Below are 21,148 nucleotides of genomic sequence, written 5' to 3' on the forward strand. Positions count from 1 at the left end.
TGCTTGCTGCACAAAACAAGATTGAAACAAAGGGTGTGTTTGACCGCTGCTGCATTATGCAAGACTCGGGCAATTCAAAAACCAGCTGTCTCTTTATTGCCCTCTGGTGGACAGTAAAAAGTACCTCACCTTGAGGGAACTGGACACTCAAAAATAAAAAAGAAAAGATCCTTTACAAATGGAAAATATCAAAATACACTGCCCACATGGCTATCAAAAACATAGAGTATATACAATGGAAATATAGCCGATGCTACCCTGCAGTCAGAGAACAAGCGTACAAAAACTGAAAGCTCATACGTGATCATCTATACTTTGTCTCTCACATCCGCACATACACTCGCTCTCTTAAGCATTTTAGGGACACGCAGACATACATACAGACTCGTAACAAAAGCGCACATCTGCTTACAAACCCGTTGTTTCCCACCCTGCCCAAAGTCAAATGTTTAACCCGGATTCCTCCCATCTTAAACTTGTCTCCTGATTGGCTGGGAGTAACAAGCCACTCACTCCCTTCTCAACTGTCTTTCTCTAAAGCTGCTGCAGCCAGAGTGACTGTGGTGACGGGCTGGCCGAGGCCATGCAGCTGCACCCGAGCCAGTTTCTTCTGTTCGCACTCCGTCACCAGGCTGTTGAGCTCTGCGGCGCTGTATCCGATCAGAGTCCTCAGGTCACACACAAACTTGTAGACAAAGCGCTTGCCCTGCACTTTGCTGATCATGTCTCCGTCATAGTAGTACCTATATAGATGAGACAAGATTGATGGATAGAGTTAGTTTTCTTGATGAAGTGTTAAGCAAACATCAAATAATTTCAGATTACTAGGACCTAAACTCGAGAGGGGAAATGATGCACTCGCACCTGAGAGCTCTGCTCAGCTTCTCGTAGTTCATGGTGGGCTTGTTCTTGCGCTGGCCCCATTTCTGAGCTACCAGCTCAGGCTGATTGAGTTTGAACTCGCCCTCCTCTCCCACCCAGGAAATGCAGTCGCGAGAGTCCTTATCTGTCAGCAGCTCCAGGAGAAACTGCCACAGCTGAATCTGACCATTATTACCTGAGAGGACATAAAGCACAATCATTTACTACCATTTTGCATGTGAGATGATTATTCTTGTTTTTCTTAGTATGGGGTTTTTTGCAGAATTCTGAATTGAAGGTATGACTCCCATTTGATTCATGAGATACGATTTGAATTGAACACACACAATAGTATGTTCAGTTTGAAAGACATAAAGAGGAAAACACTGTTCCACCTCAATATAGATAAAATAATGAAAGACAACATTAGATTGTATAAGCATACAACATTTTACCAATATGTACACTGCCATTAAAATGTTGCCTTCATTTGATCAAAAATAAAAGTATTTTGAAATATTACAATTTAGATTCAGAATTTAGAACAGTAATTTAACATTTAAAAAATTAATCATTGATATCTTCATCAAAATTAGATGATAATATCTAATATATTGCAAATAACTACATGTAATTTATACTGTTTATTACAAACTACATTTACACCACTTACGTGCATTTATTTCAAACAAACATGATACTATTAATAAACCAGAGCTTTTACACATGCATATTTGCTGTATTTGTTTGTATGTACCTGTGCGGTTGCCAGGAGAGCTGCGCTCCTCTCCTGAGATCCGGGGGGCTCGGGGTGTTTTGCTGTGCTTCATCACCTTAATGGCTGTGGGTGTGGCCTGCTGCACAGGGGCAGGAATGATCTGCACAGCTGGAAAATATCAAGAAACTGTGTTACCCAGAAGACCAACACATGCTCCTTTCATCAAAAAGCACACAAACTGCCCTTTAAGCAAGTCATGTGTAGGTTATACAAAAAGTGTTATTCAAGAATGTCCTCAAAAGGTGCTTTTGTTAATAAACATGGAGCAGAAGCAACTGCAAAAACAGACAAGATTCAGGATCTAATGATACTCACGTTGATCAATGGTGACTGTTGCGTCCTGACCCTGATCCTGACTCGCAAGTACATCTGCACAGAGCATTAAGGAGATTGAAAACAAGCTAAAGATATTGTGACAGAGAAGGTGTTGTGGGAATACACACACCACACACAAAACTTACACTTGCGTAGAAGCTCCAGGTGGCTCCACAGGATCTCTCCGCTGGGGACTCTCTGGAGGAACTCCTCCTGGCTGAAACCACAGAGTTGACGGCCGGGAATGTGAATGCCACCCACCTCCATTTCCTCAATGCCAAACTCTTTCATAACCCAAACTGCCCAGTGGATCACTTGATCTGCTGTCCACTGCACCGGGTCTGACAGACAGACACATTAGCTCATTAAATGATACTACTACTGACAACAGAAGTAAAAATGCACAGATCTGACAATTCAAATCTATATATGAGTTATAACAAAATAATTAAACTTTGATTTCTTTTCAAATTCATTGTCATTTCAGGTTTCATGATGTATGAAATTACGTAGTAGAAATGCATACAATATTGTGCAAACATTTGGAGTCGGCAAGATTTTTTTAAAGAAATTGAGCAATTCAGACATTAAACTGATTAAGGTGACAGTAAAGACACAATGTAAAAAAAAATTATATTTCATATAAAATGCTGTTCTTTTGAACATTCTATTCATAAAATATAATGACACTGAAAACAGTTATTTTTAATAATATTTCACAGCACTGCGTTTTGTTTTAATAAATGCAGTCTTGGTGAGCATAAGATACTTCCTTAAAAAACTTTTAAAGGGGTCCTATCACGCTCTCTGACAAAAGTCTTGATTTAGTTTTGAGGGTGTACTAGAACAGACTCATACAAGGTTTTAAAATAATAATAATAATAATAATTTATATATATATACATATTTTACATTATTACAAAACCTCTCTCCCCAGTCTGGCATGAACGGCTTGAATAGTTCCAGGATCGAATGAAGGCCCACCTTCTGAAATACCAAATGTGCTTGTTAGCTGGGCCAGTGTGTGTTGTGATTGGTTCAACTCTACGCTTGGTCTGGAAATGTCATGCCCCTTACCACAGCCGCCAGGGAGCTTCAGTGTAAATAAATAGTGTCAAAATCTAATCAATTTGAGTGTAATTTAAACCTGGATGATTGTAACAGCTCAAGTTTTATTGTGCTTTGGGAAAGCTAGCATGTCTCCGACATATTGATAACAATCGCTGCCTTCTCTAGTGCAGCTCAACCAGGTCTCGTCCCATTCGTCGATCTTTGTGATCCCGGAAAATATGCATTGTAGTCTTAACAAGTCGTTCATTGTAGTATTTGAAAAGTGATTTGTGTTAAATAAAATAGCTCATTTTGAAGTGGACTTTGAGCTATGTAGATCTTTTTTATGCTCAAACAGCAACATTACATATTAACTAATGTAGAAAAGTAATAAAGCATAATAGACGCCTTTAAAAATCTTACCGTCTACAAATTTCTGAACAGTATCTGTGATAATATAGTACTCATCATATATGCCTACACTCTTCAACAAAATCCCTTAAATATTGAGATTTAACTCTGAAACATGTTAATACCAATGCAATACTCACCATAGGGAATGTTCAGTCGAACCTGCTCCTTGCGGTATCCTTCCAATGCGGCGGCCCAGCGGGTCACCTGCTCTGAAGTGTCATCAGGAATGGTGGCTTGCTCCACCGCAATCACATGTCCATCCTCCACCAGATGGGCTTCCTCGCCAGCGGCCGCATCTGGATCAATCACCATCTCCACAGTCTCCACTGGCTTCACAATCTCCAGAATATTCAACTTCTCTTCACCTAAAACATTACACAAACAGACAAGCAAGTCAAGTTAGGTTTTAGTATTGTTGTAAAAAAAACTTTTTAACAAGGATTTATTTAACTTATAGACATATATGAAGGAAACTATCTCTTATATAACTGCTGATTATATTTCAAGATTTTCCACTATGTTTAATAATCATGTTTTTGCCTTCCCTAATTCATTGTAAATGGTCCTTCCTTGAAGTGAGTATTTTTTAAAAGAGCAAATACTCATGTAGTCTGCCAATTACTATGAGCTCGTAAAAGCTGCATGCATAATTACAAAGGAATTAGCAAAGTGCTGTTTAAAACAGCATGTTACCCCACAAGACACGGCAACTACCCAAATATTTCTGAAGGGCATGTTGACAAGTTGAGATCTGTCATACAGCAATATGAGATCATTGTAAACTGTTACCCTGTTTCGTGACAATCTGCACACTGAGCTGTACTGTGCCATCTGTCTTCACTCCTTGATCGAACAGGCTGTGATCAGGATGCAACTATATAGGGAAAGGAGCAGAGAGAGGGTGTAAAAAGAGCTTAGCCCATGATTATGATGAGTGCACCCAAATACATACTAGGATGTCCTGCAGACAGATGTCATATCCATCCAGCGGGACCTGAAGACGAGGCTCCAGTAACTTCTTCAGGTTACCGATCGGCTCATTGATGTCTATGTCTTGAGTAATCAGTTCAGCTGCTGTGATGGTTTGCTCCTCAATCCTGACATTTGGTCACATGAAACAGATCATTTCATACAAGCAAGTCAGATGCATGTTGCACAATGACACGATTCCTCTGAACACATCAAACAGAGAAGGAAAAAAAAGGAAGCGAAAGACAGAAAAAGCACTTACCCTTCCTCTACACACTCCTGTTTCTCCCTACCATCAATCTCAATTTCAATCATCTCCTCTGTCTCACTTTTTGACATCCCTTCTACTCCTTGTCCAACTATAAGTTGAATACATAAAAAATATAAAAGTCAGAAAGTTTACATTGTCAGTAACACTTTAAGGTCTCATTTGTTAATACAACTGTTCATTATTTGTATATGTTAGTTCACAGTGCATTAACAGATTTGATTTTTTTTAAATGCATTAGTAAATTCAGAACAATAACTAAGATTGATAAATGCTGCTGTTGGACTGTTAGTTCAGTAGTAACAAATAATACCTTATTGCAAAGTGTTACCTAATTATATACTTCAATGAATATTTTATTTTACATTATTTTCAGCATTTTGATGAACACAAAGTTATACAAAATATATAAACGTGCTTCAAAGTCACTAAATGTTCAGATTAACGCACTCTTGCGTTCTACGAAGTCTCCGAAGTCCAATAAACTCTCACGCAACACCGAGGCTTTGCTTGAGTTTAGGCCCACCATGGCATTTACCCCACATTAGCACACTTATTAAACACGGGAGACGTATTATTTAATAAATATGCCCTCCATTTGGTCAATCTATTTATTATTTTCGTGTGTGGGTTTGAACGCAATATTTTATTAATGTAATTTCCATCCGCGGCTGGGTGGGAAGACGACGCGCGAATCGATACAAACGCAGTTGCCATGTTGGAGTGCTTTTGGGTTTCGTAATATAAGCACAAATTTGGGTGTAAAAAACTACTTTTTAAAACTTATGAAACTTTCAGGGGTAGCTACATATCAAGACTTTTGATTCTGGAAAGTTAAAACGGAAATGGAAGAAACGGAAACAAAACAAGAGAAGGGCAGATGTAAAAGCAGCCGGAAATCCTGGCCGAAGTCACGGCGGCTGACAGACTTCCGAAGACAGCCGTCCGCCCGAGGAAACGGACGGAAACATCACGGTTTTTAATTATACACTTTGTGCAGAATACAATGTCTACGGCAGGTACATTTTCGGATGGAATATGTATGTTTACCTGGCCTCTTTGTTAGCTGCTTAGCTTATGCTGACGGAAGACAGGGAGACACGCCTGGTTGAACTGAATATCTGCTCGCGCTGACAGCTTGCGCTAACTTTTACGAAAAGTCGCGATTTGTTTTTCACGACGGAGTTATAAGCGTCGACGACGTATTTCGATGAAAACTGATATATTTAAAATTATCCGGAATAAAGTTTAACGTTACCTACTGCTTGTCAAACGTGAGGGCTGGCTTACAACCAGTTCTGTTAGCACTCCAGCTAGCTCAGTTTCCCCTTTGGATGCTAACAGTTAGCTGGCGCAGAAAGCGGGAAAACTGACTCGCTTATAACCTCACACGTATAAAACAGTCTCGTTTTTGTCCTCGTCCATCTCAGTGTCGCGGCCAAACGTACCTCTTTATCCCGTTCAGTAGGTGCCGTGTTGGAGTTTTTGCGCACTAAAGCTGGGTGTCAGAGGCTATAGTTTAGTGTGTGTGCTAATAAGTTGAGTGAATGTTCATGCTGGTTTTTGGTCAACATTGCGTTGGGGGCGGGGATGAGCAGGAGGCCTCGCTGCCCACTGACAGCAACATACTCCCCTCTGGGCAGCTTCTAACTATACATCATAATGTATAAAGGTATCTATTTGGTTATTTGTGCCAAATAATAGCAGATAACGGAAGGTGTTGTCTTTAACACTGCCTGGAATAGGAAAATCGACACATTATTGGATACTTAAGTAAACACATTTATTTATATATCTTCCATTATGTGTTTTTTTATTATTATTATGTTTATTATCTTGTGTTATGTGTATGTACCTCCGAGCTCATGGAAACAACTCATTTTTCTGTTTGTGCACATTTAATAAAGCACATTTTATACTTGAATAATTTTTTTTCCTGTTGATGTCATCATTTTGTTTAAAGAAATGTCTCACTGTTTTTAAATGTGACCATTAACTGTCTTGAAGCCAATTAATAAATACACTTTGAAAATCAAACTGATTTGTGCATTTTTTACATTGAATGTAAATGCTTCTGTATATAAAAAAAAAGAAGAGCAATCAGTTTTGCAGTGGAGTGTGGATTTTGCATTTACTTTATTTTACATCAGTTAATGTAACAAAGGACCAAATAATGTATTCTTTTATACAGGGTTGGGTTTTTTTAGCCACATTTGAACTAAACCAAATAGTTAAATAAGCTCAGACACATTTTTTAACACATTGCTGTAAAAAGGAATGGTCCCCTCAAAAAAAAATGCAAATAAAAAAATCGTCATTTATACACTTAAATGTCATTCAGTATTACCTGTATAGCTTTTTTCTTCTGTGGAACATAAAATATATTTTCATAAATGTCATAGAACATCAAATATTTTTGCGTGAACTATTCCTTTAATAAACAAATGCAATATCATTGAGAAATACCCATCATTAAAACACATGATACTTCTGATTAGACATATAGAAACAAGTCAAGGTGCTCATGATCTATTTCTACTAAACATTGATTGTATGATGAATAAAATACTTTAGAGACATCCTGAGACAAGTCAAGCTCGTTTCCGCTGAAATCAAGTGGACCATCACATCTGTATTTGGACCTCTGCTCAGTGGCTTGATGATTGAAACCATAATAAATTGAAATAGTGCAACTTTTACAGTCTCTACTCTAGGTTGTGAGAAGTCAAACAGATATGAGACTATTAGAATACTACACGGTATCTAAAAATAAATGAATACTCTTGAATTGAAAAATAAAAAGCTTTTTAAAGTAGTTAAAATGAAACCACAGAAATCATACCATAATGTGGTGTATGGACCTCAACACCAGGGGGCATGTTTTCTGCTCTAATAGGACATCAGGCCAAATAATTGATACATATACAAGTGCACTTGATGTAAGATATGGTTCTCTAGGCTTTGAGGTCACTTTAATTCACTTCCTTCTAGCACAGCGCTATCTAGTATGTGCACGTTCTTCATAGTACAAAGGACTGTGTATGTTTGTAGTGTCTCGGCTGAGGAGAGAGATGAACAATGGGATGAAGACTAGTCATTATTATAAAGAAAAATCTCTACAGTGCCATTACTAGAATGTTTGACTAGTCAGTTATCAATAGGAAACTTAAAGACTTACATCTGGAGGGTTATAGCTGGTCTTTGTCCTGCTGAAATGTGAAAAGAAAGAATTATGTTCATTATGCTCTGTTACATATTATTCTTATAGGTTAGAGTGCATTAGAAAAAACTGCATTAGACGTACCTTTGTTTAGTCTCTCTTTTATTCTCTGTTGGTAAATTTGAGATCAATGTTAGTGTTCAAAGTGAAATGGCCAGTTTAGATTGTGTTTGAGTAAATGGTACTCACTGCGGCAGCAACGACAGCACCCTCTTCTGCAGCACAGACAGATGGCAACACAGCATGAGAGGAGGACCAGGAACGCTCCCACTTCTATGGCTATAACTATTGTCATGTTCAGCTCAACTGTAACAGAGCATGTCAAACAAATATTCATTTACACTCTGTCCAGTTTTTATGTTAGTCAAGGGTGTAGAGGTAAAATCTAATTCAGTTTCCCACCATCGATCTAGCCTTTTGACTTAAACCTGATGTTTTGTTTGGTATCTAAGCAACTATGACTAATGTGTTTTTGATGTGGTCAAAATGACCCCAAACTGAAACGACATTACTAGAATAGCATTCATAGGCTGATATATTTTGTTGAAAGAAAAACTGTATGACAATGTAAAAAAACAAAGTTGTGAAACAAATATTACAAGTTAAAATAACTGGTGTCAAGGAACATTTCTGATTAAAATCAGTGTTGAACAGCTTTGCTGCTTAAAATTTGTATGGGAACAGTGATACATTGATGTAGATTTATGCGATAATCTCAGTTTTTGATAATTCACTCAATCATATCCTTGCTGAATAAAAGTATTAATTTCTGTCCCCCAAAGAAATCCAACTGACCCAGCTGCCAGACACAAATTTCACAAGTCTACTTTGTGGTAAAACAGGGAAAATAATTAACTAAATTAGAAATTGCTCTTCATTTTTTTCTCTTAGCCCCCAAACAAAACCAGTATAGTCGTCAACCTCAATAAAACAGTTCTTTCTGCTACTGTACCTTTCAGACTTTGAGGTAAATGCCTTCTTAGTACACTGCCATGTTACATTCAACTCTATTACAGTATTTCAATACATCAAGTAAAATTCAAATCACCAAACTGAACTTATCTTACATTCAGTTATCTTCATTTGCCGTCCTGCACAACTTTTGGGTGCCCCCACCCCATTGGAAGCCTCACATCGATACTGACCCTCATCCGATTTTGACACCGCCTTGAACTTCTGCTCAGAAATAAAGGGGGAAAAACTGTCTATATCAAGCATACTTGCATATCATGAATGCATCAAAGCCAAACAAACATAAGCAGTGTTTGTTAGCTTTAAGGGGAAAGGCTAACAGTTTCAGCCAGTGTTAGTTTAGTTTGTCAATATAAAAAAAATATATATTATAGCACTACACCAACCAGAGTCCCTGTTTTGGGGTCCAGGGTGTACTTGATTTCAGGGAGACTGGCGGTGTGAAGTGGTTTGTTGTCTTTGTACCAGCTGTAGGTGGCAGCAGGAACACTTAGTTTGTCTTTACAGCGGAGCTCCGCAGAAAATCCTGCCATGACTGTTTCTGGAACCTCACATGATGGTGCATGTGGCGGCACTGTCCATGTAAGACAGAGATGCATTACATGACCATATTGCTCACTGATAGAAAGGTTGTGCTTAAAGGGGAAGATCAGCCAAAAATGAAAATTAAGCAATAAATTACTCACCCTGAAGTCATCCTAGGTGTATGTGACGTTATTCTTTCAGATGAATTCAGAAGATTTATTTTTAAAATGGTCTTTAATCTTTCATGCCGTTTGATGCAACTTAGCAGGTGTTGCACTGCATTGGTCCTTGAGAAGCTTAATAAAAAGCTCATCCATTAAAAAAAGTGTCTCACACAACTCCGAGGGTTGAAGAAAGACGTGCTGTAGTGAATCAATGCATTTTGTAATAAAAATATCCATATTAAAAATGTAATAATCACTTTAATCTAGCTTGGACCTATGCAATACCCGCTAAGTCGCATCAAATGGCTTGAAAGATCAAAAACTATTTTTTAAATAACTCCAACTAAATTCGTTTGAAAGAAGAAAGTCAAATACACCTAGGATGACTTCAGGTTGAGTAGTTTATGGCTTTTTTTTTTTTCTTTGGCTGAACTAACCCTTCAAGACTAATAGTTAGGCATATTGTTGGTGCAACTGCACATGTAAATAATGAAAATGAAATTACAAGACTGAATAATTAAGAGGATTTTTCATTCCCACCAAGCACATTGAGGGTGACAGTGACTTCCCCCAGCTTGATCTTGTCCTGACGGGCTGTGACTTCACAATGATACACTCCTGAGTCTTTCTGTGTAACACCACGAAGGGTCATTGTTGCCCCATTGATGGACGCACGACCCTTATAGGAACCTGGTAATGATGAAAATAAGTCAGAACAATTTAAAGAAAAATATGCATAAGGTGCAATCAAATTTACTGGGTGAATCAGTTATTTAAAATAAAAGACCATGCAATCTGGAATTTCTTATGAGAGTAAAATATTTCCTGAAGCAGCTTCTGTATAAGCTGTGCCTTATACATTGTTACACTATTGACAATGGACCTTTTCTGACCTTACGTTTAGCCAATTGGAATAATGTATAATTTGTTGTCAAAAGTCATGTAATGACACACTTCCTCTTTTAAAATGACAAAATATCTAAAGCAATATATAAATGTTAAGATGAGAGACATATTTAGGGGCAGGGTTGCAGTAAATATGGAAAAGGGCAAAACAACAACCTACCTGTAAAATCCCCATCAAAATAAACATACGAAACATCTTTGCCTCTCTTCTTCCATTCAACACGTGGGTTTGTGTCTTTCTCTGTCCTGAACTCACAGGAGAGGACAGCGTCTTTTGCAAAGAACAGACAGAAGTATCAAATCAATATGGTCCGAAAGCCTTTATATAACTAACATGTCCAGCTGTTTATCTGAAGACTAATGAACTTACTTGTGTTTTCATGTACCTCCACTTTAGCTTTGCTTGTCGTCACAGTAACATGATCCGAGCTGGGAACTGGAGGAGAGGGAAGATACAAAGTTGTAACACACTACAAAAAATTCCCTCCCACAGCATTTTTATAATAGTAATCTATGGGGCAATCGTCATGTTTGCCCCACAGAGTTTTAAATAAGGACAACTGAAATTCTCACAAATAGGCTACTGATATAAACTTATTTTAACCCATAATGTTTCTTTAAATGAGGCTTATATTTTAGATTGTTTTGCCTCTTGCATTTTATAATATTTAGGGGAATAGGAAGAATACAGTAAACTGATTTGAGTTTTTCCTCAAATGTGAAACCTCACTAACATTCACTCCCCGCTCTGGTGGTGCCAGGAACAGGGATGTTTAGGAATTTAAGTAATGGATGGATGTTCTCACACAGTCTGTCTGTGTTCAGTGGGGGGTGGCAGTCCAAACCGTGCCTGATAACCTCCTCACCCACTGAAAAACAGGCACTTCTGGGGAAAGTTATGGAAAACACTTTCCTTTATCTGTATAAGTCGTTCTCTGTAGTCCGCTGGGTGTGTTGACAGTAGAAGAGTTCTCATATGAGAATAGAGAGAGAAAGGCTGCAGAGGGTCTTTTCACCCAGAGATACAAAGATTTGTCTGCTGTAACCTAAAACCTCTTCAGCTGGAAGAGGACTGGCACACACCACAAGGTATTTAACAATTCTAACTAGCACTAAGTAGCCTAAAACATTAAAGTTATCAGAACAAAACCAATCAATTTGTTTAAAGTCAACATTTAATAGCTATATCCTTAATTTGTAATATCCCTTCTTATATAAAAATGACATGTTATGTAATTTGCAAAACATCATTTAGTTTACATGTATTTGGATCTCTAGACTGGGTGGGATAAAGAATTTCTCATGATAATAACCAGTACACAAGGAGTCTGTCAAGGGGCATCAGTGACATGAAAGGGTCCCTGCCACATCAGAGTGAAGTTCAGATCTGGACAACTTCTTCACGGACATTTTATCACCCTCAGGATCTCATGTGTTCAGATGCTGCTTGAGAAGTTTGTGTAAACAAAGTGTTTTCCAAGACACCCACCCACCCTATCCAGACCCTCAAAGCATCCATCTTTCTTTGAAAAAGCACAATCACACAGTAATCTGAACCAAATCAAAGCTGGTGGTGTGAGACAAATAAAATAAAACAAAACGTAATTAAAATGTACAAATTATAAAAACATTACAATATTTTACAATATAAATAATTTATTACATATAACTATAATACAACTTTTAAACATTATACTGTCTATGTTAGCAGCACTTTAAAACACTAAAAGAATGTAGAATAGAATTGCAATGAAATAAAAAGTATAATTGTTAACAGATATCCCTAATTATACATTGAAATGATCAAATTAAGGTATGAACTGTATTTTCCAACTCACCAATCAGAATCCTCAAGCCATTGCATTTAGAGTAAGAATGTTCCATTTTTCTTTTGAAATGGCCATCACAGACAAAACGAAAAAGCGTCAGATAATTAGACATGGGATGATAATACACTTACAGTAGAGCAGCATGAGAAGAGCGGAGAAGGTCATTATTTGTGCTGTGCTCATCTTCAGATTGTCCGGCTGGTGCAGGAGCCCGTGGAGAGTCTGATGTGCTTCTTGCTCTTCGGATGTTTTTCAAGATAGTATTGCGCGCTCTCAGAATGCTGCGCGAGCACGGTGCAAGACATATGTCGATGACTTGAATATGAGCGACGTTTGTCTAAGGTAAAATAGTTTCTTATCATGGTAGGCTATTGTTTATAGGAAAGCGTGGTAACCACTTTTTTTTCTTCTTCTTTTTTTTAAACATAAATATATATGCATTTCCTTAAGTCTTTATACAGGCATGTTTACTTTTTATGACAATCGTGCATAACATCACATTGTCGTTTGCACTGTAATATATTATATATTATATATATTATATATTAAACAACTACAAAATTATTGGTGTGGAAACTAAATGTATTGTTTTTATTCAAATAAATAAAGATAAATCAAAATACTTTATACTGAGTGTGGGGGCGGGGGGTTGTAGAATGCTTGAATCTGATTGGTTGAAGATTCCGTAATAGGAGGAAGGGATGTTTGTGGAAGTCACTGAAATATAAGACTTATTTGTTTACCAGCTCCACGTCCACTACTTGAGAGTAGATAGAACTCATCGAACTCACGTGCATGTCTACGCTAAACCTCAACACTTTTAAGGCAGGTATTGTGAGGAGTTTTCTTTTATGGTATTGTCTGTCTTCTCATTTAGAGCTGAGCTTCGGATTTTACTTTATTGCTTAAGGTACATTTCTGTTTTCACAATGTGATCCAAATGATCTCGACTTTTTAGACATGATGTTTGTTGTTATCATTCTTTATCAATCTTTATGTTGGTGGGGTGGGGGTTATTGACTATTTTAATATTGATAGATTGCCCTCCAAATCATTCTAACTCTTAACTGCTTAAAGATACAAAAACATTGCAAAAAAAGAAAATAAATATGGCAGTAATTGGGAGCAGACTATGACATTTGTGAATATTGAACAATTCACTTGGCTACAATGAGAAAATTCTATGAGAATAAAGTTGTTTGTAAAACTGCTAATCTTGTGTCTAAAAGTGTGTAACATTTTTTCTGATTCTGAAAAACTAAGAGTTTGCTGAACAGCAGCATAATTTAGATAAAATTTCATTAAAAAAATGGATCTGATTACGACACTAATGCTCCTTTTGTCAGAGTGACACTGAAACTCTTCTTCATTTGTTTTGGTAAGGCAGTTATTATTTTTAACTCTGGAATGATGTTAGTTTATTTATATTGAGTAGGCTATAGGATACTATCTTATAAGATTTTTTAATGAATCCCAAATCTGTTATTTTTGGATGCTTTGCCTAATTTTTTACACTGAAAACCCTAATAAGTTGACTGAACTAAATTTATTGAGTAAACTTGTTGCCTCAATTTAATTGAGTAATGGAGTCAACCCAAAACTTACATTTTTAAGTTTATTTAACTTGACGGTTTTGTAGACTACCTAAATCCCTCAGAGGTTTAAATGTTGATACTTGATTCATTTGAAGTCACCATTGTGGTGGAAAGTGTTTGGTTTAGTTGGGATCTTGGTCCAGTTACTTCTTGGGTTAATTTGTCTCTTGCTGCTGTATTGGTGTATTTTAAAACGCTGTTTTTGTGGTGAAAAAAGACAAATTTAAATGAGCTCAGGTGTTATTTGATGTTTTTTGTTGTTGAGAAAGTCATCACATAATACGTATTTGAGATCATAAAATAAGTTTTGTTTGATATTTTTAACAGGCACCAGGAGTAAAATACTTATTTTAAAGATGGACGAAATGAATGCGTTTGAAATAATTTGAGTAAAAGAATCAATCAAGTACTCACACACACAGACTTCTAGATTTAGCATATGCATCACAATAATGGTGACAAACAAAAGAGCTCCATAGCACAAACTCCTCCTTATTTTCCAGCCTTTTTTGTTCTGATTGTCACCATTGATGTGATGCATATCCAAAATCTTGATGTCTGTTTGTGACGACGTGATCGGTTTTCTAAAAGTAAGTACATTGTTTTATCTACAAAGTTTATATCCATAAAAGTATATCCATAGTTGCAGCAATACATTTTATTTTACTATAATTAGTCACCATTACAAGCAAGATATGTGTATGTTAGATCTCAACTCTCTTTGCCACAGTAACAGTGTTTTACAACACACAAGTTACAGCAGCAAGAGACAAGCTTACACCAACAAAGAGCTGATAACACCTGAGCTCTTTTAAACTTTGTCTTTTTTCGCCACAAAAACAGCATTTTAAAATATACTGTTATAGCAGCAAGAGACAAGCGAACATAATAAGTATCTGGACCAAGATCCCAACTAAACCAAACATTTTCCACCACAATGGTGACTTCAAATGAATCAAGTATGCACATTTAAACCTCTGTTAATTCTCAATAAGAGCTTCTCTAGATGTCTGACAGAAATAAAGTCACAGAACCTTGTAAGGAGGATATGTGAACGTCTATATCGGATGTACAGAAGACATAAAAAACATTAAAAAAAGACGTCATAAAAACATTCTCTCCTCAGTGGATGTCTTTTCAATGTCTGCAAAGACATAAAAATACTTTTTTTTTTGTTTTTTTTTTTTTGTTTTTTTTTTTTACAGTGCAGTATAGGGTTTACTGTATTTTAATAAATATTGAGACAGTTTGTCAAAAGGTCAAAGTTTAAATATGCTGTTATTTGTTTTACTTCAGTGTGCTGTCAAAAATAAGAACACCATTTTCAGTTAAATTTACATGTTGAGTTAACTTAAATATATAAGTACACTTGAAATTAGTACCAAGTTAAGTGAACATAATTGTTTAAGTACGTTAAATTAGCATCAAGTTTGGTGAACTGATTGATTTAAGTACAATCTACAAAACCGTCAAGTTAAATAAACTTAAAAATGTAAGTTTTGGGAGACTCCATTACTCAATTAAATTGAGGCAACGAGTTTACTCAATCAATTTAGTTCAGTCAACTTATTAGGGTTTTCTACAAAACCGTCAAGTTAAATAAACTTAAATATGTAAGTTTTGGGGGACTCCATTACTCAATTAAATTGAGGCAATGAGTTTACTCAATCAATTTAGTTCATTCAACTTATTAGGGTTTTCGATCTAACGAGTTAAGCAGAAACTTAACTGTCATGTTCTTTCGCTCAAAGGAAACCGATTGGGCCACTTCATCAAATACTTAAGTTGTAATTTCAATAATCATCTCAAAATCACGTACCACAAGGATTTAAATTAACATATTTCACCAGTAGAAATCATGCAAAACAACTTTATATCTACATAATTTTAGTCACCGAACATAGTACACGAAGAAAAACTTCCTCTTGAATTGTAGTTCAGCAACCAAACAGACCAAAAGGACGAATTTTGTAATCCACCAATCAGTGCTTTTGTTCTCTTGTTGCTAGGCAGAATTTCTCCAATGGCCAATCACATTAAAGGAAGAACAGAGTGAAGTTGAGTTTTTCGAGAGGATTACTCATGATTTTGAGCTCACAACACTTGAAATCTTAAGTTTATGCATTTTGAAGGTAAATTAGTTAAATTAACTCATATTTTTAAGTGACAGGGCCAAAATGCAAAATTTTAAGTAATGTTTAGTCAACATTACTTGATTTTTTAAGTCAAGGCAATATTAGGGTTTACAGTGTATAAACCTAAGTCTCTCGTGTAAATTTTGTATTCACAAATGTAAAGTTTCAAATTATGAACCTATAGTATTTTTAAAAGGATAAAACAGTATTTATTTACAATTTCACTTTTGTTTAAAATGAAAGAACTCAACATACAAATTGCTCAGATTACAAACTATTGCTCATATGCAGGGCATGTCATCTCAGAGCATATGCAGCATTCTGACGAGAATGAATTTTTAATTCACACATTTTAAAAGTCCGTTTGGTGATGCTTTAGTACTGTCCTGAGGACCACTGCTGGCTTCACAACAGATGTGAAACCAAGTGGCTCTCTCTTTATCCCATAGATGATGCATAGAAACATGGGAATCCTGGCTGTCCTGGCCAGATGATGGGATGGAAAACAGCCTGCATGGTAGGCTCATGGTGATGAGAGCTATTGGCGTACCAGCGCCTGCCTAAAGCCTTTGTGAAGCTTTAGTGTAAAGCTCTGTGAGGATTTAACATTGAGTGACCTTTCAGTTAACAGCTAAATGAGTCAACAATTGACATAAAAATAACAGCCTTAGATACAGTAATAAAATATCATAAAACATGTTTTTGGTAATAAAAGTAAACTTTATTTGCACACAAAGTTTTCAAAAGCATGTTTAACTGGTAAACAATGAAATTGCTTAAAACAATATAATGCTATATTAACCAAACTAAATGAATCAGTTGTGGTGTATAAAAATGTTTATTTTATTTTTATTTTTGTAAACAATGCAAGGCAAATGTAATAAAACACTGGTTGATAACCCTTATGAATTAATCTTTAAAAATTGCAATAATAAAAATTATCATTATTTACACTTTTTTCATAAAAGCTACTGTATTAGGTTAACCTGGCAGTTTTAAAGTGGACAGGAACAGATGAATGGTTTGAGGTTTGTGCAGGTCTCATCATTGAACGCCGGATTATCTGAAAATAGACAAAGCTTTGTTAAACTGGTAAAGACAGATCAGGAAAAAGAGGAAAGTATCTCTATAAAAGGAGGTGAAAGTGTTAAAGAATTATGTTATATTATTCCTTCAAATTATCTGTGTGATGAAAGCATCATTTTATTAATAGATTTTTGTAAACTGTTGTTCAGTAGCAACACTTACACCATGTCTCTACACAGTTCTCCTGCCCACCACGATTATTTGGCTCATTTTTAGCCCAACCATTATAGCTCCAGTTCGTTCCATCCAACCATCGGAAATTTCTTGTCTGTCAAAACAGGAAAGTGACTTAGAGACAGAAATTGTGGAGAATTAATGCATAAACCATGTTAAAAAAGTGAAACACTGCAAAACAAATGAACGTACACGAAGGATTCTCCGTCCCCCAAGCCATGCGCGAGTGTGGCCGCCGTTCCGATCCATTAGCCTCCCTAGTTCTCCAAGAATGTAGCTGCTTGACACAGAGGCCAGGTGGCCGTTATAGCAGATGGACTGACAGAGGACCTAAGGAGAACCATAGTTGTTATAAAGTTAAAAGAAAAATATAGTGTCATTAATAAGTCCATATGTCTTGGTTAACCAATTATAATTATTAGATAAATAATATATAAAATATGTTTATTATTATCACTATCAGTAAATCATATGGTAAATACATTATGACGTACATATATACCATATTTTCTGGACTATAAGTCACACTTTTTTTCATAGTTTGGCTGGTCCTGCGACTTATAGGCCGAAAAATACGGTAGACAAAATTCTATAAGTTAACAAAATAAAACAGGATTACTGGATTGTTTATTTTTATTTTAAATACCATTTCATAAAAATATCTTCTGGACATCAGTTAAGACATATGTTGCTAGATGATGGTTCTCTTTCATTTACATTTCATTTGACTGCCATATTACACAAAATTGACAAATAAGAGTATATAATCTTAAATGACATTCATACCTCGGCTTTATAGGCATCAAGGTTTACTCTGAAATACTGGTAACATTTGCCCTGTAGGACAACTCCTCTACAAGTCCCCCATCCTGTGGATATATCACCACACTACAATCATCATTCCATATCTTACATTACACACCACATCTGCTTGATAAATTCAGCTGTTCACAATGACCCTAAACACGCAGTATTCAGACCTGTTTGCTGTTTGTACACAGTGGCAAAACTAATATCATCTGAGGTGGCTTACCATTCTGTGTCATTCGACTTTGCCTCCCAGGGTCCATTTGTATTTCTGGATTTTCATCCATTATATAGTCAGCCTCAAGTGTAGGCTCTTCCTTTACTAGATTTTCTTCTTTTTCATCTTCCTCTTCTGTATTAGTTTCAGACTCTAACTCTGGTATGATGTTGCTGTCTTTCTGAAAGTCGGTTATTTCCAGCTCAGGCTCTAGTTCTGTCTCCACAATCTCTTCAGTCAAGTTATCTGCCTCTAGCACAAGTTTCTCCAACATCGCTTGTGTCTCTTCTGGTAATCTTTGTTCTTCTGTTGTTTCTGGCTCCAGCAGCACTGAATCAGGCTCCAGACGTGAATCTGCAACAGCTTCATCCTGCACCAGAGGACCTGCTTCTGCTTCTGTGTGCTCTTCATTCGGCTCTTTTTCAACCACTGGTACCTTCACCACTGGATCTGGAAGCTTCTCATCCTGAACTGGTGGACTGGCAAAAGCTACAGAAGCTAATGATCAGAAAATAATAATGTTAATCGATCTAGAGAATTAATTTAATTATTTAGCACTTTTAAGATTTTATTTATTTTGTGATTTTATTTATAGTGTTCATGTGGCTCAAGTGGTTGAGCATTGCGTTAGCAGTGCAATGTTGTGGTTTCCGGGAACACATGATAGGTAAAAAAATGTTAGCCTGAATGCACTGTAAGTCACTTTGGATAAAAGCGTCTGCTAAATGCATAAATTTAATTTAATTAAACATGTAGCTTGATAGATATAAACCAAGATTACACAAATAATGACTACTTCAATAAAGTAGAAGATATTTTGTTAAAGATGCATGATGAAAAATATGTTTTTCAAAGTGTAGCCTCCAAGTTTTAAAAATAAGGATGCACTATTCAACTCTTAAAATACCAAGATTTTTAAAAAATATGCAAGTAAAAACACTTATTAACAGAAAGCAGCCTTAAATGCACAAAAAAGAGTATAGAAAATAGGACACATAGTAAACTATTAACTGTATGTTTGAATGACATATAACTAGAGCACAGATCATACCTGTTATGGTGAGAACCAGAAAGAGGAATTTTCTCATCTTGTCAAAAATCTCCAAAGAATTACTTTCTGCAAGAAGATGATTTAATAGTAAATCAACATCAATCAATTATGTTCATTTTCACTTAATTATGTTTTTATTGACTGTAATTCACAAAAGCTGTCTTCATTTTAAAAGAGACTGGACTACTCTAAAATAAAATGTTATTTATATCAACATCACCGAATCAAGCAAAATACATTATTTACACCAACTGCATTTAAGGGTTAAATCATGAACTGCAGATTATAGCCATCTATTTTAAACCATCTAAGAACATAACTGCTGGTGGAAGAAATAAATACAGAAAGACAAAAGGAATGTTATTTTGTAGAAATAGGAACAGTAGATTGTTATTCTCACCAGTGTTGATCTTGTTGTTATTGAGTCTTCACCTGTGTCTCTCTTAGAGCTGTGAGATCAAATCAGTGCTTCTTATAAAAGACAAGTTTTATGGCCTTTGTCTTGTCACGTTTCTGAGAGCACATGCTTCACACTTTTAAGACCTCATAATATTTCATTAATGTTTGCTACTCTTCTAAACATATGATCAATTTAAGAGTACCAAATCACTTCAGTCTGAGATATACAAAAATTTGGGTGTTTGGATGTATTTTTTCCTCAATTTTATTTGTAAGGTTGCTTTTTGTTTATTAGTTAAATGTTTATTTGGGTCATTTCCTGACCCAACCTGATATTTAGATTTTTTATTTGACAGGGAAAGCTGTGCTCATACGGAAAAACACACGCACACATATATAGCTACATATATTCATTCTTTTAAAAAATAAAAAACGCTCCAATAAAAAGGGCACTTTCTCTCGAGGAAGAACAAGGGCAGGTGCTCAAGTCCCCTTTGATGTCTGCACATGTCTGCTTATCTGTGTTTACAGTGGTCATTTAACTGTAAACATGAGCTCATACAACTTGTTTTGTTTCATGAGTTACTATTTCAGGGAAGTGTTTGGTATAATAATGTTGTTTTCTCCATCATAATTCAAAAAATATATATATTTACTTGCACAGTTGATGTAACATGAGATAGATATTATGTAGTTTTACTGCATGAATAAAATTTCATCATTTTTCAGACGCTTTTATCCAAAGCAACTTACACTTGGGGAATAGCTATTCTTCATAAAAAGGGCTAGAAAGCTAGAAAGAGAAGGAATAAATAAAGAGAAAGACAAAGTTCTTCTATTTTCTTTAATTAAGGATGAAGTAGCATTGAGTTTGATGAAATTGTCAGGGACTCAACATTCCGGATAGGGGTAGGAAGATCATTCCCTGCACCAGCCAGGAATGGTGAACAAGAACGTTCTAGAAAGTGATTTCCAGCCTGTCTGCATGGTACCATGAGGTGTCGCACACTAGCAGATCTCAGACTTCTGGAGGAGATGTAGATTCGTAGTAGTAAGTTGAAGTAGGTGGGTGCTGAGCCTGTGTCTGTTCTACATGCAAGCATCAATGTCTTGAACTTGATGCGAGCCAATGAGATAAAGAGAGGTGTAACACGGGGTCACTGGAGACCAGTCGTGCCGCTGCATTCTGAATCATTTGTAGAGGTTTGTGCTTGATGGAAGTCCAACCAGAAGAGCATTGCAGTAGTCCAGCCTAGAAATGATATGGGCCTGGAAAAGAAGTTGTGCAGCATGCTCCATTAGAAAGGGCCTGATCTTTCTGATGGTGAGCAATGTAAACCTGCAAGATACAGCAGTCTTTGCAATGAGGTCAGCTGTTCATCAAAGATTAAAGCAGTTGTGTAATTGACCAAT

At 36.2% G+C, this 21,148-nt stretch overlaps 3 protein-coding genes across 8 annotated transcripts; all 3 read right to left on the reverse strand.

The window, feature by feature from the left end:
- Window positions 1–73: 73 nt before the first annotated feature.
- Window positions 74–6,624, reverse strand: LOC113108134 (GA-binding protein alpha chain). Of its 5 annotated transcripts, none has more exons than XM_026270970.1 (10): window positions 6,104–6,624; window positions 4,650–4,746; window positions 4,371–4,515; window positions 4,208–4,292; window positions 3,556–3,783; window positions 2,101–2,295; window positions 1,955–2,008; window positions 1,619–1,747; window positions 865–1,057; window positions 74–743 (listed from the first exon to the last, which is right to left on the reverse strand). In XM_026270970.1, the coding sequence occupies exons 2-10, from the start codon at window positions 4,724–4,726 to the stop codon at window positions 521–523; spliced, it is 1,329 nt and encodes a 442-aa protein (XP_026126755.1). In that variant the 5' UTR covers window positions 4,727–4,746; window positions 6,104–6,624; the 3' UTR covers window positions 74–520. The 5 variants fall into 5 exon arrangements, with proteins under 5 accessions (XP_026126755.1, XP_026126757.1, XP_026126756.1 ...); XM_026270972.1 differs by lacking the exon at window positions 6,104–6,624 and adding an exon at window positions 5,918–6,072; XM_026270971.1 differs by lacking the exon at window positions 6,104–6,624 and adding an exon at window positions 5,914–6,072.
- Window positions 6,625–6,775: 151 nt separating this feature from the next.
- On the reverse strand, window positions 6,776–12,568 carry LOC113108135 (junctional adhesion molecule B). Of its 2 annotated transcripts, none has more exons than XM_026270975.1 (10): window positions 12,403–12,568; window positions 10,813–10,878; window positions 10,603–10,713; window positions 10,077–10,226; window positions 9,234–9,421; window positions 8,943–9,051; window positions 8,065–8,181; window positions 7,960–7,984; window positions 7,834–7,861; window positions 6,776–7,714 (listed from the first exon to the last, which is right to left on the reverse strand). In XM_026270975.1, exons 1-10 carry the CDS (start codon window positions 12,452–12,454, stop codon window positions 7,676–7,678), a joined length of 885 nt encoding a protein of 294 aa, XP_026126760.1. In that variant the 5' UTR covers window positions 12,455–12,568; the 3' UTR covers window positions 6,776–7,675. The 2 variants fall into 2 exon arrangements, with proteins under 2 accessions (XP_026126760.1, XP_026126759.1); XM_026270974.1 differs by having other exon boundaries at window positions 7,834–7,864; window positions 12,403–12,566.
- A 4,132-nt stretch (window positions 12,569–16,700) lies between these two features.
- LOC113108136 (bone marrow proteoglycan-like) lies at window positions 16,701–19,803 on the reverse strand. The gene is made up of 7 exons (XM_026270976.1): window positions 19,737–19,803; window positions 19,337–19,402; window positions 18,295–18,783; window positions 18,048–18,130; window positions 17,454–17,591; window positions 17,250–17,355; window positions 16,701–17,064 (listed from the first exon to the last, which is right to left on the reverse strand). The coding sequence occupies exons 2-7, from the start codon at window positions 19,371–19,373 to the stop codon at window positions 16,997–16,999; spliced, it is 921 nt and encodes a 306-aa protein (XP_026126761.1). The 5' UTR covers window positions 19,374–19,402; window positions 19,737–19,803; the 3' UTR covers window positions 16,701–16,996.
- Window positions 19,804–21,148: the final 1,345 nt, after the last annotated feature.

Source organism: Carassius auratus, chromosome 9 (genome assembly GCF_003368295.1).
Source record: "Carassius auratus strain Wakin chromosome 9, ASM336829v1, whole genome shotgun sequence".
Lineage (NCBI taxonomy): Eukaryota > Metazoa > Chordata > Actinopteri > Cypriniformes > Cyprinidae > Carassius > Carassius auratus.

What these genes read in the sequence shown, in the direction of transcription:
- LOC113108136 (XM_026270976.1), bottom strand. Translation starts at nt 19,373, where the DNA reads ATGAGAAAATTCCTCTTTCTGGTTCTCACCATAACAG. An exon ending in TCTGGTTCTCACCATAACAG is followed by an intron (nt 18,784 to 19,336) that starts GTATGATCTGTG and finishes TCTGATCATTAG; the next exon opens with CTTCTGTAGCTTTTGCCAGT. An exon ending in GAACTGTGTAGAGACATGGT is followed by an intron (nt 17,065 to 17,249) that starts GTAAGTGTTGCT and finishes GTCTATTTTCAG; the next exon opens with ATAATCCGGCGTTCAATGAT.
- LOC113108135 (XM_026270974.1), bottom strand. Translation starts at nt 12,454, where the DNA reads ATGAGCACAGCACAAATAATGACCTTCTCCGCTCTTCTCATGCTGCTC. An exon ending in TCTTCTCATGCTGCTCTACT is followed by an intron (nt 10,879 to 12,402) that starts GTAAGTGTATTA and finishes CCTCTCCTCCAG; the next exon opens with TTCCCAGCTCGGATCATGTT. An exon ending in ACCCCAAAACAGGGACTCTG is followed by an intron (nt 9,052 to 9,233) that starts GTTGGTGTAGTG and finishes ATTTCTGAGCAG; the next exon opens with AAGTTCAAGGCGGTGTCAAA.
- LOC113108134 (XM_026270968.1), bottom strand. Translation starts at nt 5,184, where the DNA reads ATGGTGGGCCTAAACTCAAGCAAAGCCTCGGTGTTGCGTGAGAGTTTA. An exon ending in TCTGTCTGCAGGACATCCTA is followed by an intron (nt 4,293 to 4,370) that starts GTATGTATTTGG and finishes TTCCCTATATAG; the next exon opens with TTGCATCCTGATCACAGCCT. An exon ending in CCTGGAGCTTCTACGCAAGT is followed by an intron (nt 2,009 to 2,100) that starts GTAAGTTTTGTG and finishes TGCTCTGTGCAG; the next exon opens with ATGTACTTGCGAGTCAGGAT.